At 39.1% G+C, this 18378-nt stretch overlaps 2 protein-coding genes across 6 annotated transcripts in view; one reads left to right on the plus strand and one right to left on the minus strand.

The window, feature by feature from the left end:
* LOC120628546 (rho guanine nucleotide exchange factor 10) overlaps positions 1-6969 on the plus strand; it is a 69826-nt gene extending 62857 nt beyond the window's left edge. For all 5 annotated transcript variants that reach the window (XM_039896953.1, XM_039896952.1, XM_039896954.1 and 2 more), the window contains 4 exons: positions 1764-1978; positions 2411-2680; positions 3046-3222; positions 3707-6969. In XM_039896953.1, the coding sequence (XP_039752887.1) occupies positions 1764-1978; positions 2411-2680; positions 3046-3222; positions 3707-5332 (2288 nt within the window). In that variant the 3' untranslated portion in view covers positions 5333-6969. The remainder of the gene's footprint in view (positions 1-1763; positions 1979-2410; positions 2681-3045; positions 3223-3706) is intronic.
* Positions 6970-10170: 3201 nt separating this feature from the next.
* Positions 10171-17260, minus strand: LOC120628643 (coiled-coil-helix-coiled-coil-helix domain-containing protein 10, mitochondrial-like). Its single transcript, XM_039897179.1, has 6 exons — positions 17097-17260; positions 16873-17020; positions 15832-16040; positions 11407-11545; positions 10576-10792; positions 10171-10221 (listed from the first exon to the last, which is right to left on the minus strand). The coding sequence occupies exons 1-6, from the start codon at positions 17144-17146 to the stop codon at positions 10211-10213; spliced, it is 774 nt and encodes a 257-aa protein (XP_039753113.1). The 5' UTR covers positions 17147-17260; the 3' UTR covers positions 10171-10210.
* Between the last annotated feature and the right edge of the window lie 1118 nt (positions 17261-18378).

Genomic DNA, 18378 nt, shown 5'->3' on the forward strand with positions numbered 1-18378 from the left:
TTTCATCATTCGGCGGTTTAGTTACTTAGAAAATATTTTTTTTTTTTTGGACTGTTGTGACATTAGCAAACTATTACTTCCTATTTTATTTTTGTACCTTGGCTTAGCTTTCTAGAAAAAGGTACGCTGAGCTCTGTAGACGAGCCGTAGTGAAGAAATACCTATAGTATTGATATTAACAAATTCCAGAATATCTTTCCAGATCATTTGCAGGATACTGTATGATGTTTTCTTTCACCAAGCGCGCCAATATAAATATTTATTTTCAAGGTGTTTTTGTGTATATTCAATTGACGTGGAATCCGCCAGATCAGTGACTATAAACATCCCAGAATTTCCTCTGGGTAATTAAGATGTCTCGTACGATGCTTTCCTTCGTCGGAATGCGGTATTTGAATATAAATTTTCAATGTGTGTATCGTAACGTATGGTGTTTATCCTCTTGACCAAGCTAAATAAATAAGAACGACGTAACAATTTAGTTAGTTAAATCTTCCAGCGAATTGGCAAAGATACCAAAATGAGTAGTGGAGACATTAGTACTGTTGATAGAAACAAGCGTTTGCCTTTCCCTTCACCTTTTTCTACCACAGAACAGCGAGACACCGTGAGCGGTGGCATCCTTATGTGGTTGATATTCCATCAACACGCACGAAACGTTTTTATCCACGTTTCTGATACGTGCCGCTAAGATGTGGAACGCCCTCCCGGCAACTGTGTTTTCTGCCACGTATAATTTGAGTACCTTCAAGGCTAGAGTGAATAGGCTTTTTCTAGGCAAGCGTGCTCCAACCTAGACCTCATCATTGCTTTCTAACAAGCATGATTGTCGTCAAGCGCTGGCCTATCGTTAATATAAAAAAAATACTAAAAGGGTTTGGGCAATAGACCACCACGCTGGCCAAGTACGGATTGGTAAACTTTTAACGCCTTTAAGAAGATTATGGAGAACTTTCGCAGTTAAAGCAAGTCAAATTTGATAAGTTAATATTAGTACGTAGTTATTCGCATGTATGTTTTTTAAAATTTTTGTCCCACTGTCTGCTCTTTTTTTTACAAATTCTAAGACTGCCTGACAGAGATCCCTATTTATCGATAAGGCTGCCTTTTGTACTCTTCTTCTTTTTTCTTGTATATAAATTGACGGCCGATTAGTAAAATGGGCAGCGACCCTGCTTTCGCCAAGTCCAAGTTCGTGGGTTTGATTTTCACAACTGGAAAGTTTTGGTTTGATGAACATTAATGTTTTTCAGTGTATCTGTATATTATGAGTGTTCATCAGTTATCTTGGGACCCAAAACACAAGCTACGCTTACTTTGGGGCAAGATGGCGAAGATGTGTGTATTTTCATAGTATATTTTTTTGTTATCATTGTTATATTCTTTGATGTGGTGTACAAATAAAGAGTTATATGTTATAATATAATAAAGTAATATTTAATTGATTGAATTAAAAACGCACATAGCGTTGAAAAGTTAGAGGTGTAAGTTGGGGACAGGACTCGGTCCTTCCGAAAGCGAGGCAGTGGTGTTAACCTCTAGGCTCAACGCTATCAACATTTTATTTTCGCAAATGTTTATTTTGAATTTAGCATCTAAGAATGCCAAAGGACGTAAATTGTTGTTGAAGAGTTGTTTTATCGCGCATGCCACACCGAAAACGGGTTTTAGCGCAATATGACAACTATTATTGAACTGTATTTATTGCATTACTTGTGACTCATCGCCATAGCATACGTTATTAAAGCATAAAAATTCCTCAGGCATGAATCGCAGTGGAAGTCTCCGTTCAAGCACTAGTAGTCATGGCAGCACGGCCACTGGTGACTCCCTTTGCAACGAGATGTCTGCTCTCATGCACGACTACGAAGCCGTGTCGAGAATGGCGGATCTCGCTGCGTCATTGAAAGCCCCCTGTCCAGAATTAGCGCCGGAAATGTTTCGGGCGTTATTGCAGAATATCCAACGGAGTATACAGGTTTGTAGAAAAGTTAACTGTTTAAGTACAACTTTTAATTTGATTACAAAATGAGTAAACCGTATTGTGTTTGATCTTCACTATTTTATGCTTACTCATCAATGATGTTTGTGATCTTTACCGCAAAAATAAATTTGGATCGACGGACCACTATGTTATAGAACTAAAACTAAACTGTAACTGCAACAAAACTGAACAAAATATTTTGGGTCAAATAAAGACCTAGAATTACTTGACCTTGAGACAGAATAAGTCTCATTTTTTGAGTCGTTCTTACTTACTACGTCCTATTTTATTTAGTACTAGCTATTGCCCGCGACTTTGTAGCGTTTATTTTGGGTTTCAGAAAAGCCCGCACATTTTTTATTCCAATAATAAAAACTACTCAAACAACGATAGACTTACTTAGTGACATCCAAAAAATTTTTACAGAAAAAAGACGACGAAATGGCATGGGTGGACTCCTGCTGTTTACAACTCACGATCCGCGGCCGAGAGGACGCGGTGACGTTTAGAGCCACGGAACCTGGCGCCCGTCGAGCTTGGGCCACGGAACTGCGGCTAGCTCAACTGGCACAGGCAAGAGCGAATTGTCCCGCGTGGAGATTGCCTGCGTCCCTGCCATCGCCACACGCTTTACCGCACAAGATGCCATTGTTTGTGGCAGCCACGCCGGTGTACTCGTCGAATAATTTGACAGAGGTTAGTAAGCATTTTTTTCTACGGAACTTCACGTTTCTCAAGTGGCACATGCACATTTTGACAACATTTTAAAGAAATTTAAAAAGTTGCTGCAAGCTATATTTATTGCAAATAGGCTAAGTATTCTGAAATAACGAAAAAGTCAATTGTTTTTTTAGTTGCCATTTTTTACGTCATATAAACCGACTACTGGTTCACTACAGGGCAAATAAAAATATCTGTATCTGAACTTTTTGTTTGCGCTGCCCTTGAAAATTGTCAGGACTCTGCCTGAAAGAGAGAGAGATGCTTGATAACCAATGAAAATAGTTAGAAGAGTCAGTAAGAGTCGACAAAGCTTGTCTCACACTGAACGTGATCGTCAGGTTCGGTGTGGATGCTTCTACACGTCATCAGGCAGCCCGCGCGGCGCAACTATGCGACGCGCGCGGTCCCTGTTGTGGGTGTGTGCGGGCGGCAACAGCAGCAGTCACGTGGCCGTGCTAACACACCGCGCCGCCAAGCTCAAGACCCTCGTGACACTCGACCTGCCCGACACTAAGGTGAGTGTGAAGAGAGCCTTGTAATATTAAAATTTTGTGAAGCACTTTAATAAAATTGGGTAGTTGTAAACAAGACTTGTCCTATAAGTATTATAAATATCGAGCAAAAAAAATACTTTTCCCAGCCGATCATTCACATAACATTACCGTTATGTTTGTTTCACACGGCTACGACTCTGGAGGGCACTAATATTTATCTAGTAATTACTCCGATGACATCAGGTGAGTTGCTGGGAGCCGCTGGAGGCAAGCGGCCCAGGACCGTGTATTCTGGAAATCCCTACAAAAGACCTATGTCCAGCAATGGACGTCGATTGGTTGACATGATGATGATAATGAATTAGCCCTATAACCTCCCTCATTGTCAATCTTACGCTAGAGTTATATAAGCACGTTCAAGCGTACATAAAAAAGATCCACTCAATCATACCAGGTTTTAAAGGTATACTGTAGTCTTCCTAATCGCTTGAATCGTAACTTTCAGGTAACGTCAATGGAGTATGCAAGAGGACTCCGACAAGTGAACACGCTGTGCGGCGACACAGTGTGGCTCGGCACTGAGGACAAAACCATCATCATCTTCTCCGGTGTGGAGCCTGAAAAGCAGGAGAAGTTGACTGAGGTCGCGACCGTTGCTGCGGTTACGCAGATCAAATACCACTGCGACTCCATGTTCGTGGGGCTCGCCAATGGTAGAGTGGCAGTGTACAGGCGGAATCATGACGACTCGTGGGCTCTACAAGAGCCGCTTGCGATCGAACTAGGAGACCAACCCGTGCATTGCATTTTACCCGTCGACGGTATCGTCTATGCCTCGTGCGCCAAAAGGGTATTCGCTATCAACGCACTGACCGCCGAAATTATGCGAATCCTTGAACTGAAAGGCGAATGCGATCGTTCCGTAAAGTATCTCGCGCATTCCGGAGTAGGATTGTGGGCTGCATTCTCAGACTCCACATTCGTGAGCCTCTATCACGCGGAGACGTTCGAACACTTGCAGAATATTGACATCGCTGCCGATGTTGCGAAAACTATTGGTGCTAGAGAAGGAAGCAAGCCAGCTTATGTGTCAGCGTTGCTGGCTGGACAAGGCCTTCTTTGGGTAGGCACCACTGCCGGTGTTAGTGTTACGGTACCGCTGCCAAAGTTAGAAGGACTGCCGCTTATTGGCGGTCACATAGCCGTGTCTTACCACGCACATGCTGGTCCAGTCACATTTCTCCTATCCTTGACTGCAGACACACGAGAAGTGGACGTTAATGTCGTACGACGCAATCTATCAAACGCGAGAGCTCTCGCCGAAACAGTTCAAGAACTTAATGAAGAGGAATCCAAAGAGGACACCGACAAACACAAACTAGAAAGGCGGATATCAGAGGAGATGAGCCCGTACCGACCGCAGCGTGTCCAATCGGCCGTTATACGAAGGAAAAAACCCGGCGATGTGCGGCTAAGTAAAACTTTGCCGAAGTGTGCGAATTTGAATGTGTGCGATGTATACGGACTTTTCGGGGATTTAATGTTTGTTAAGGATTGTGTCGGTGAGGCTGATGTCAGTGGTTCGGGTGGTGAAACGCTCAGGCGGAGTGATCCTGAGTTAGCAGCGATTCCATTCCGCGTCAGTACTCTTGATAGGCGGTTAAGGATGAGAGCCGGTCGTCCGCGGAGTTTAGATCTATCCAGCTGGTCGGTTGACTCGCGAGCATCTAGTCTGTGCACGTCATCCGGTAGCGAGGAGTCCATGGCTTTACGCGGTGTATCACGAACGAGTTCAGGCGCATCCGGTGCCGCGAACTTAGCTCCGATGGCTTCTTCGACCCCAGATTCCTCCTCCGGAAAGTCGAGTGCTTCGGAAAGATCGATATCCCGATGCGATTCCGCCACAGCAGCTCCGGAATTGCGCCAGAAGAACAAAAGCGGTGCTCGAAGTCTTCGCGGTGCTGATTACATCGTTGGTGACAGCATGGCACGACGCTCAGTCGTCACGGTTGTAGGTGGGCGTGGTTACGTGGACTGGCGGCAAACCGCAGACGCGGCGGAACGACCCACACCAGCTGCCGACCCTAACCCCAAAGACGCACATCTCATTCTATGGGAAATGCGCATGTAAATTTTTAGTATTACGCCTCCAGATGAGAATTTGGCATCGAAGCATTTATTTTAGGCAGTTCTATATCGGTGAAGCAGCGGTGCGATATCATTATATTAGGTATATGTGATATATAAAGATAACCGATCCCCTTAATTTCAATAATAAATCAGTAAAGACCAAAATTTACTCTTCGCGTCGATTGATTAACGCTATCACAACAAGTATTAAATAACAATTAATATTTAATGTGCCTCTAAATTATTATTTTTTTGCTTTCTCCGAATTATGTATTCAGATAAGTCCCCAGTAAGCTTTTGCTACCACAAATATAGATTATACTGATTATGCACCGATTCGGCCCCACCAGTTAAATAAAACTGCCTTAGGCTACTTCGTAATTGATAAATTATGTATCGAGTTAACAAAACACTTATTATGTCTTCTTACAAGTTGTAAATAATCAGAGCACCTGTAGATTTCTGTAAATTCAATATTAAATATAATTACTAAAGTAAATGTAAAATAAAATATAGTTTCGCTAACATATCTGTGAAACAATCGTTTCTAAACCTGATTCAAGCAATCCGTTCCTGAAATTAAAGTAACCGCTTGGTAAAAATAGAGTGTAATAATAAAGAGAAATTTACACAGAGTGTAAAAAATGTGATAAGCTTTAAATTATTTTTGGATATTAGGGCCTAACTGTTTTCAACCCGTATTTACAATGGTTTGTAGTATGTAATAATTACGTCCAGGTGCATTATTTTTGTGATTGTTTTAATTATATTCGTGTTATTAATTCTGAATGGATGCATTATTATTGATGTATTTTTTGCTAATTATACATTTGTTGGTATATCCTTATAATGAGTACCTATATTAAAGAAGATATTTTTTGGACTACAATTTGTAGGTACATATGAACAAGTACTTAAAATTCGTCATAGCATCACGACCCGCATCATTAACATATAATATGTTGTTTATTGTTACTACTCATATACAATATATATATTTCTAACTAACTTGCATTTACATATATATACATTTAGTAACTATTTATATTTTAATTGGCAATTTTCTTATTTCTGTCTGTACAGATCAGGGCTATGGCGTGACGTTTTGTCAGGGACTAAGAAATTTATTAATTGCATACTACTTTTATGAAATTGTTGACACTTGTTATCGGCATTCTGTGTACATACTAAATAGTATGGTCCAAACTTACAACACTTATGACAAATTCTCTATAATTTTTATTAATACATAACTATAACCTAAAATAAACTATTTAAAAACTAAATAAAATCTAAAACGTACTCGAAACCACCGCAGCGAGGCACAGTTCCCAAGATGCTGGCAGCATTGCCCCTTTGGATGGTCAAATTCTCTTATATATATTTTGAATCTAGATAACTGACGATGCATCCCTGAAGATTTTCTCAAAACCCCCCAAAATGATTAAAGAAAGTTTAATTTTCTCATTCTACATCAAAATAGTGAGACCCTGAAGGCAGTGCCATTCTTATATAACATGTCCATTTAGACTGCCCCTGCATTAGCGTAAACTTATATATATGTATAATAATTATACATTTATTTGTACAATTATATAATTTAACTATCTACGTAAATTTCTATTGTAAACATTTTTTTACAACATCCAACAAATTCAAATGTACATAAAATACTTTGGCAATGTAATTTTTTATTTTTTAATGATAAACCGCCATATTAACATATAGAATAATAATAACGTCTAATTATTAATAGAACAATGTAATTGTATAAAGAATATTGTTAAATTAATTTTTCTTTAATTGTATACTTTTAATTTTCGACTGGTTAATTTGTATTAACCTCTCAATAATGAAACTTAGTGGCCTTAATTTTTAATATAAAGCACCGTTATGTCTGGATGTTAAATGTTTAATTAAGCAAAGTCGCGGGCATCTGCGATGTTCTGTTTCAATTTCCAGTGTGTGATTAGTTGATTACGGCATTCGTTTAAGCTTTATTGTTAGACAGAATTATGTCGCTTTAAGAATTAGACTGATTTAGCTTAAGCGTTTAAACGTATTTTATTAGTTAAATTTAAACTGTAAGGCGAATGTACGACATTACGAACGAAAAGCTCTTAAATTTCATTAAATTTAAGTATCTAACCAAAATATTACTTTGTATGTTTTTTTTTAATTACGAATACATGTTAATGTGAAATTTCTTTATGTTGAATGTCGCGCAAACCAGAAGGTTGTTCTGTCACAAAGTGATTATTTGTTTGAAAATTAAAGCTTGGACGTCGAATGAGTTATTTTTTTAACGTTTCGTTTTAAGCGAGTGATTTTCTAGGCCCGGTGCTAACGTCAATAGACAAATAAATGTCTGTCTGATTTTTGTCTTTGTGGACGTCGACAGCAATATATTTTTCTGTCTGTATAATCTGATTTTAATATTTATGCAGACATATATCAAAATGTTGTTCTATACAGAAGAATGGAGGTAATATGGAATTATAGACTTGTTGCGTTGCGTTGCGTTGTAATTCTTGAATAATCAGAAAAATCTAAACGTAAGTATTTGGCCTATTTTGTAATAATTTTACAACTATATTGTATCAAATACCCAATTTGCATTGACTGTCTAGTTAATCGCGTAAATATAACAGAAATGGCCTATTTTACTTATTGCTTTGAAATTACCACTACCTTGTTAACCTAAATCACTCACTTAGAACCCAACAAAGTTTAAAGAGTTAAAGTTTGAATGTAACAATTTTATTACTGTTAGTACCTATATGTTATCTCGATTTATCCTAGAGTAGAGCTAACATGCGCGCCCCAGATGTTTGTTTGTCTACTATTCTCTCGTCCTATTTTTTTAAGATAAGACGAGAAAATTGGTAGAAATAATTATCTCATCACAGCGCGCATCTTCGCCCCACTGGTCAGTGTCTGGAAATGTGTAAAACTGGATCGCACAATACACCAGGGGCCCTTTTGATTTCGCTATAGGCTATCTACAATTTTATAGCTCTGGAAAACTAAGGTAATGAATGTAAATATCATTCAAAGTTAATATTGATAATTCATTCAATACCCGAGTTCTCATTTCCATTCATTTTTGTTCAAAATAATGAGTTACCATTTGTTACCTTAGTTTTCTAAAGTGTTAACGATTGCATATAGTCTAGTTATTAGCCTTCCACGAAAAAAATTAGCCTTATACCTGATACCCAAAATTTGCTTGTACCTCGTACTGTGCGATCTGAACCTTAGTACGCTCGCAATCGTTAAATTGATTTTTATTATCGAATTGTCGTCAGACTAAAATGGAGCATATGAGAGAATTTAAATAAATACTGTGGTACAAAATTTGTGACACAATAAGATAGATCCACACCATACCGCCGGATAAAGTGGTGTAGATACTCCATTAGAGTAAAATGGACCTTATCTACTTTGTTATATAGCTTAAGTTTGTCAACACTTCGGTCTGAACCAGAATGCACAAGATGGTAGCTCCATTTTACTTTGACAAACAAAGACGATTGCGAGAGTCTAAATCTCATACTAATATAAAATTCGTATTTTACGTCAAACCACATTTGTTTGTCACACAATCTCTGGTTCATACTGTTGGTAGTGGTTCTGCACCACATATAATAACATCCCGAATTTGTCGAAATTTTTAGTCCCCATTTTGTATATTGGATGAAAAATCTACCGTAGGTAACACAGATTAACTATTTACACATGAAAAATATATTGAAACACTACGATAAATTATGTGCCAAATTGTAAATTACTAATGCTGATCACATGTTACAGCGGAGTCAAACGCTAATAAATGCGGATGTCGGGATATTTTCAGCACAGATAGCACGATCGTACTTGGCTGGCCTGAAGTTGGCTCTCAGAAGCATATATTCTGCCACCATCTAATTCCTAAAAACTATCCACTCGAGACTTATTTCAGTAAACTTAAATCATTCGTACGGTACTGAAACACTTGTTGTAATGTGGAATCAGCTTATAACTTCCACTGTACAGAGAATTTTCTACTATATTTTCAATAATTATATTTGTTCGTTCAGAGTATTAATTTAATTGTAAAATTCAGATCTGTGTTGACGATGATTTATAAGAAGACGAAAGGGAGTGTCTCGAATATTCTGTAACCTCAATTTTCGTTCAGTTTATATACTAAGAAAAAAATAGTAATTCTTTACACTGAGAAACGTCACAACATGTATGTAATAAGGTGTAAATAAATTAAGTTTATATGTATACACCTGTACTTTGTGGTTTTATTTTTTAAAGACATACTTTTACTGACAATTTACCGTTTGACTGTTGACTGTTGCCTGGATGGAGGTCGATTGTTGTAAAAAACTATATGGTCAATGAATCGGTAAATGCTTTACAATAGCAATTGGAGTAGGAGTACAACACGAGTTTGCAATGAACTGACTTTTGATCAGTGTTGTTGAACAATTAGTATAACAAGACTTTCGCAATCAATCGACTGATGATCAGTGTTTGTTTGTTTGTTTTAAGTCTTTATTGCACACACACATTTTATATAAATTAAACACAAATACAGAAGAAACTTAAAAAAATAAAATAGGGTTGTTGTACCATAAGTACAACACGAGGTTCGCATTCAATTGACTTGATGTTCACTGTTGTTCTACCTACCATTATGCTAATGAATGCTAGAGAAAAACCCATAAAAATAAAACAAGAAGAAGATCACTGTTGTTACAGTCATGGAGTCATCATGCTACTGAATGCTGGAGAGTAAATAAAAGAATGAAAAGGTTTCAATAAATTTATTTTGATTTTATCGGTAAAAACTGTTTTTCTTTTTGGGTGCGTGGGGGAAAAATTGGACTCAAGGCAGACCTGGAAAAAAATACCTATAAACTTGTCTGCTTGTCGATTTCTAAATGTATGGTGCACAAATGTTTATTTTCCGCTACGAAAGATTGTTTCTGCCTAATTTAAGATCAATAAATTGAATATTACGATCCAGTTATGGCCCGATTCAGTCCATTCCAGCCCAACCAATGACGGCCTCATTAACTTCACTTCAATATCTAATAAATTAATTAATTGAAATCGCTATCGGAGTAAGTAAGTGTGGACTTTGATCATGATCTACCTACCTACATATAAATGGCGCATCTTGTAGCAGATGTCTATTGCATACAATTAATGTATATCGTAAATATCAAATGACGTCGAAATATAACTTACGATTTCGCCGCTTGCATGCCCTGAGCGCTTCGTTAAATGCTTCACATTCCTGCAAGCTTTCGTGGTTTGTTGCGCACTGCAGGAACTGGGCTATTTCATACGCACAGGGTCCGCTAGGCTCTGTTCCCAGTTCATAATTTTCCGGTAGCGAGCGTTGCACCTCTTCTCGTCGGCGACCAGTAAACATACTTGATACAGCCTCTCCTGCCAGGTGGCCCTAATATTAAACAGTCGTTAAATTTACGTAGGTAACATTTTAAGAACATGCAAAATGTTGTCTACCTACTGGCGCGAAGTGTCGTTATGAGTTATATATAAAATTTGATATTCGGTGGAGTTAAACGAAAAATGCATCGCTTAAGCTGTGGAAAAACCGCGGCGATCTGCCTGTATCATTAGCGACGTCAGATTGTGACCAATTAGAAAACTTGCACAAACGGTCGCGTCTTGTGATTGGTTGCAAACAGTATGCAAATTTAACCGTCACTTCACGCCGTTTGGTTTGACTTTGGCACTGCACTAATAGTTACATATGAATAGTACATACTGTATAAAGTCATTGTGTAATTTTTACGATGTTTCCTACATCTGACCGTAATCTTACCAGTTAAATTTCCTTTCCAATAGATTGATCGTTTGTTTATTTTAAATTGTGTCCCTTTTTCTGTATTATATAATATTTTAAATTTGTTATGCAGTGTAAATTTTGTTTTTTTTTTTAATTAACTTGGTTTTGGAAAATAGTTATTTTATGTGTTTTTAAATGGACAAGGCCGGATGTAAATAAAAAAATATATGTCAATAATAAAAATATTATAACAGAAGTCTTACCATAGTGGTTCCGACAGTGACTCCTCCCGCTACCGCAGCCGCGTCCCGGAACACGGAGCGACGCGGCATCGGCGTCACGACGATGGTAGGAGGATGCGCCGGCGCATGTTGGTCCGCGCGCGAGTATCGGGAGCGACTACTGCTCCTACTGGAACAACAATAAATCATAATTAACTTCCTACCATTTTACTCTTAGTTCTACCGATTGGTTAGTTTCTTACATGCTGGCACCGGGACAATTGTCGCGAATCGTAGCACGATGCGTCGGACGAAACGTCTAGTCATCGAAACTAATATGTGGAAATATACCACGGGTAACGGCGACAGGCAACGGGGCTACCCATACGTTCATTAACATCGAGCTACATTTCGACGAGTGACGCGATTTGTCCCGGAGCCAGAAAATTAGGATGCGTTAATTTACGTACATTCAATCATGACATATATATAAACCGGTTAAGTGAGAGTTAGATTTGCCCACGAGGCGCTCTGTACCAAGATGCAATATGAAATACTAGGTATAAAATATAATATATAACAACAGTATTAAGATCGAGCATAAAACACGTTTTCTGTATGGTGCTTTTAATTCTATCATCATCATCTCAACCAATTGACGTCCACTGCTGGACATAGGTCTTTTGTAGGGAGTTCCACAATGCACGGTCCTGGGCCGCTTGCCTCCAACGGCTCCCAGCTACTCGCCTGATGTCATCTGTCCACCTCGTTTGGGGCCGACCTACGCTGCGTTTACCGGTGCGGGGTCGCCATTCCAGCACCTTAAGACCCCAACGTCCATCGGTTCTCCGAGCTATGTGCCCCGCCCATTGCCACTTCAGCTTCGCAACTCGCTGAGCTATGTCGGTAACTCTAGTTCTTCTACGGATCTCCTCATTTCTGATTTGATCACGTAGAGATACTCCTAACATAGCTCTCTCCATCGCCCGCTGAGTGACTCTGAGCCTTCTTATGAGGCCCATAGTTAGCGACCATGTCTCTGATCCGTAAGTCATCACTGGCAACACGCACTGTTCGAAGACTTTAGTCTTCAGGCACTGGGGGATTTTGGACGAGAAGATCGTGACATCTTCTCGTGACAGTTTCCCGAACGCTGCCCATCCGAGTTGGATTCGGCGGTTTACCTCTTTCTCGAAATTGGACCTACCTAACTGGATCGTGTGTCCTAGGTATATATACTCGTCTACAATTTCGAGTGCAGAGTTCCCAACAATTATTGGGTGGAGCGCAACATGAGCGTTAGACATAATTTTCGTCTTGCTCATGTTCATACGAAGGCCCACCTGTTGAGAAACTCTGCTGAGGTCATTGAGCATCGCATTAAGGTCTTCCAGAGTCTCTGCCATTATGACTACATCGTCGGCAAACCGAAGTTGAGTGATGTACTCGCCGTTAATGTTGATGCCAAGCCCGTTCCAATCCAGAAGCTTAAAAACGTCCTCCAACGCAGCGGTAAACAGCTTCGGGGAGATAACATCTCCCTGTCGCACTCCTCGCTGCAGTTGGATCGGTTTCGTAGTCTGGTCCTGTATACGGACTGACATAGTGGCGTTTTTGTACAAACACTTCAAAACTTCGATGTACCGGTAGTCAATTCGGCATCTCTGCAGTGACCTTAACACAGCCCAGGTTTCCACCGAATCAAAGGCTTTCTCATAGTCCACAAACGCTAAGCAAAGTGGCCGGTTATACTCTTGAGTCTTCTGTATAACCTGCCGCAGCGTATGTATGTGGTCTATGGTACTGAAGCCCTTTCGGAAACCGGCTTGTTCAGGAGGCTGGAAGTCGTCGAACCTATTCGCGAGACGATTCGTAATGACTCTTGAGAACAACTTGTAGACATGGCTCAACAGCGAGATAGGTCTGTAGTTCTTCAGCAAGGTATTATCACCTTTTTTGAAGAACAGAACAACCACGCTCCTGTGCCATGCCTCTGGCGTTGTGCCTTGATGAATGACGGAATTGAACAACCGCTGAAGGACTTTAAGTATCGGTTTTCCACCCGCTTTCAGGAGTTCTGCTGTGATTCCGTCATCACCCGGTGCCTTGTTGTTCTTAAGTTGTTTGAGAGCCATACTAATCTCGTAAAGGCTGACGTCCGGGATATCTTCAGTGAAGTGTCGGGTCAATTTGGCTCTAGGGTCTTTAGCCAAACTTTCAACAGGCTTTTGTGTTGAGGTGTATAACTGTCCATAGAATTTCTCAACCTCACTCAGGATCTCTGGTTTAGAAGATATGAGACTACCATTGTCAGTCTTCAGGCGAGTCAACAGGCTCTGTCCGATAGACAGATCTCTTGCGAACACTTTCGAGCCTTTGTTGCGCTCAATGGCGACTTTAATTTTCTCAGTGTTAAAGTGTCGCAAGTCTTTCGTCTGCAACTTCGAGATCTGTCTATTAATACGCCGATATTCAGACGCATCTTTTGAAGACTGTAGTCTCATTTCTTGTCTCTTCTCCATAAGCCCGAGTGTATGGGCTGAGAACTTTTTGGTTCTATGTTTACGGTGGGTCTTAAAGAACTTGGACCCAACCGTATGGACAGTTTCCACAAGCCTGTTGTTAAGATCGTTCACAGAATCGCAGTCCAGGCAATCAAACCGGTTTTGCAGCTCCAGTTGAAAGCTCTCGGGGTTTTGGATATGAGCACGAGTAGGCCGGAGCGTAGACTTTACCAGTCTGACCCTTTCCAGCTTTACATTTATATTCAATGTGCCTCTTACCATACGGTGATCGCTCCCGGTTTTCACCCTGTTGATCACAGAGACATCATTGAATATATGCCGTTTGGTCGACATGATAAAGTCGATCTCATTTCTCGTCGAACCATCGGGGCTCAGCCAGGTCCATTTCCTGTGCGGCCGCTTTTCGAAAAAGGAGTTCATCATAAAGAGGCCCTCCTTCTCCATAAAGTCGGCCAGCATTTGGCCCCGTTCGTTCCGTTGCCCATATCCAAATTGCCCCACTCTCAGCTCTGCACCGCTTCGCTTGCCCAGCCTCGCGTTGAAATCCCCCATCACAACACTGTAGTAGGTTTTCGAGGCATGTATGGCTTTCGAAATATCCTCATACAATGCCTCTACTTCCTCGTCGGAGTGCGCAGTTGTGGGTGCGTAGACCTGTATAACCTTCAGGGAATACCGTTTGGTTATTCTGAGTACAAGGTACGCTACCCTGCTCGACACGCTTTCGACTCGAACAATGTTGTTGACAAGGGATTTGTGGACGATGAATCCGACACCACCTTGGGACTGTTGTTCGCCCTCCCGGTAGTAGAACAAGTTGCCGGATTTTAGGATTATCGTATCCTCCCCCTCTCTACGGATTTCAGATAAACCCATGATACTCCAGCGCAACTTGCTCACTGCTTCTTCCAGCTCGACTAACTTCTCATCGGTCCTCAACGTGCGTGCGTTATACGTTGCCAGGTCCAGTCGTCGGGTTTGGCAGCGGAATCTCTTCCGGAGATTCTTAATTCTATACTTACCGGCAATAGAAATACAGATTATGAGATTAAGTTTACTTATTAGCTCTTGAGATACAGCCAGATGAAGGCTTCGGCCGGGGCTGCTTACCATCTTACCGACAAAGACGTGCCGCCAAGCGATTATAATTTAACTGCCTAACCCCTAATATGTTAGCCCGGTATCCTCTAAGACTGCATCGTCACTTAATTTATACACAAATTTTAACGATCACTATTTTAATCCATTATAATTTTGGTAGTTTTCTGAAACCAGTTTACCTCTACATTATTAGCTGCAGGTAGGAGCTTGTTTTTTTTAATGTAATATCTCTGCATAACTATTAATTATTATTAAACAAAGTGACTATCCGCGTCTGTTTAACCGCTGACTTTTAAACCCTAAGTTTTAGTCAGGAAAGTTGCAAATTCATTTACAAGGCAGTAACTTCACTGTATTCCAATCTATACCTGTCCAAAGTCGGGGCAGGTCGCTAGTGTCTTACTGGGTAGGTAGGTTCATATAAAAATAACTTTTATCTTCAAGAAATAAAACAATTGACTGTTGGTTTATTGTCTTTTATTTATGATTAAAAATTATACTAAAAAAGTAAATTAAATGGGGAATTTATATATCACTAAATTACGTCATTGTAATAAAAATAAATCTACTAAAATTTTCAATGTTCAACATTAAAATAACTGAAAAATTAACTAAGTTGATGATAAAAATTACTAGGAAGGTGTCTCATATTGAAAAAATGGAACGTCTTGAATCTGAGGTAACCTTTAAAGCTGGTAAACTTATGGGCATATATCTTACATAATAGCAACAAAGATTTCTTGGATATTATCAACATAGTGAATGGTACTATATAAAGTTTTGCTTGAGACACCTGAATATAATGTTCATTTAGATGTGGTTGTTGACTTTGCATTGACGCAGAGCCTCATTAAAGCCTTCACATAGAGAAAGATCATGCTGTTGTTGGGCACACTCTATGAACTGCTTGATTTCCCAGGCACAAGGTCCCTGTGGCTGTTGTCCTTGGTTGTAAGTGGCCTGGGCAGGCTGCGCTTGTTGTTGCTGCGCAGGCTCGCTGCTGCTTCCTCCACTGAACAAGCCAGTTAAAGCACTACCAGCAACATGACCCTGAAACAAGAGAAAGATTTCATTATTTTTGTCAAACTAAAAATATACGGACAAAATATTTTATTTAACAGATCTACATAATCAATTTATCTTTGTAAAGTTAAAGTCAAAGTCAAATATTTCTTTATTCAAATGGGCACATAGATGGCACTTTTGATGAGTAGATTATATACAAAATGTGTACATAGCAGTGAGTAGTGATGGCGATAACAACAAACGTAATCTTAAAACTAAAGCTACAAGGGTTCCAAACACACCCTGGTCTAAGAAGAAGCCCACAACAAACTTAGCCGGGTTGCTTCATGTTAAAACCTAAATATATTGATGCATACATTCTCATCTTTATAATAATAAATTTTTTACTAGTTAAACACAGAAGGTCAAAACATATTGGTTTTAGAAATCAATTTAAAAAACAAAAATCGAAATTTATCACAAACGCATTACCCAAAATATTAACTTTATTCAAATATATATTTAAAGCGCTTATATAAGTAGTAGAGAAACATTGTTGCTAAAATTACATTTCTCTATAATTAGGAGTAGCAAAACAATTAATTCCAGAAACTTTCTTCCTAACAGGTTAACAAAAATATTACGCAAATCATGTTTACATACTTCAACGAATGTCAGGAAAACGTCAAGCGAAACACGTGAGTCGTGACTATTGGATTAGTGCCAACAATGATTAATTGTGAAAATGGAGATAATAATCAAAGAAATATTGCCATTATGTTATGCAATTTTATTTTTCTATCCTTGAAATGTAGTTAATCAAACAGCTTATACGTAGAAAACCATGTTTATCTTACGTAACTATCTAGATACCTACCACAGCTGATCCTACGGCAACTCCGCCGGCGGTCGCTGCCATTTGGCCGAACATAGAAGGCTGCTGAGGCTGAGCACTAGCCATAGCCGGGGTTGATGGTGGAGCATGAGCTGGTACACTGCTCCTTTGCGGTGGAGGCGGTGCAGCCCTGAAAGTTACCATTGAGGTTATCTAATGTAAAAATATAATATAACTACTTTTAAAATATTGTAAGCAATATTTACCTTCGCTGGGGAGCAGGAGGTGGACTTGCTGATCGTCCGCGTCGAGGCATTTTTAAGTATTAATCACTTTACAAATGCGTAAGAAAACTTTCTGGTCTGAAAACAACGTCTTCGATTGATCACAAAATTTTCACTGCGCATGACAGACGACAGTTGAGTGACATATAAACTTCATTCGCCCGATTTCTAGAACGTTTAAATTTAGAACCACCTGTCTACCTCTTTTCCATATGCAAGAAAAGGATAGAATTACAATAACAACAATGTCGCCAACAACCAAATTGAAGGAATGACAGACATAACTGCTTCGGATTCTGGTCTTTTGAGTGAATGATAATCCTGGAATTATGTTGGTCTGTTATCGATACATCGACTTTGTCATCGATTTATGATCCTTTTTCGTTTAATTTTGATAAATGAAAATTGTTTTATTTATAAACATGAATAAATAATAGTTGACCTTAAATACCTGGACTTTCGGGAGGGCATAGCACTGGTGTGTAATAAATCTGGATATGATAGGATCTGAATAATATCTGGATTTACGTACAAGATTTCATGATTGAAAAGGAATTGCACATTTTCATTTTAGTGACACTAAGCGTATTTAATTTTTTTTAAATAATGAGCTACGCTTCTAACCTGCCAATGCACATTTTTTTTCATAATACTGAATAGGTAGTCTAAATATAGTAATATTGTTTCTTTAAAATATAAATATAAACTAAAATAAACTATTTAAAACTAAATAAAATCTAAAACGTCCTCGAAACCACCGCAGCGAGGCACAGTTCCTAAGATGCTGGCCCACATTGCCCCTTTGGATGGCCAAACTAATTCGTTGGCCAAGGTTGACTCGATAACCCTTTTCGATAATTTTTTGAAAAGGGCTCTTGCCTCCGGACCCCACGGTCCCAAAGTCTCTACTCCAAAAGGAACAAAATAAATATAAAGTCTTAAATAAATAATAAATATTAATTTTGATGATTCGTAATTTTTTTTTGTACGCTCTTCTTTTTCACTCTTAAATAGCTAAACAGATTTCGATAAAAATAGTTTAATGGTTAATAACAACGGTTCGACGATTCATCGCGGACATAAAATTCTGAACTGCAATATCAGCAGCAGTATTTAAACAGAAAATGAAAGGTTTTTTTATTAAAAGTTTATTTCTTCACAAAGATAAAATGGCAGCTAAGCCTTTAAAACTAGCGCTTGTCGGCAAACTAGTAAATAATAATAATATAATAATAATAATAATAATAATAATAATAATAATAGT

The sequence above is a fragment of the Pararge aegeria genome, chromosome 13, assembly GCF_905163445.1.
Source record: "Pararge aegeria chromosome 13, ilParAegt1.1, whole genome shotgun sequence".
Classification (NCBI taxonomy): domain Eukaryota; kingdom Metazoa; phylum Arthropoda; class Insecta; order Lepidoptera; family Nymphalidae; genus Pararge; species Pararge aegeria.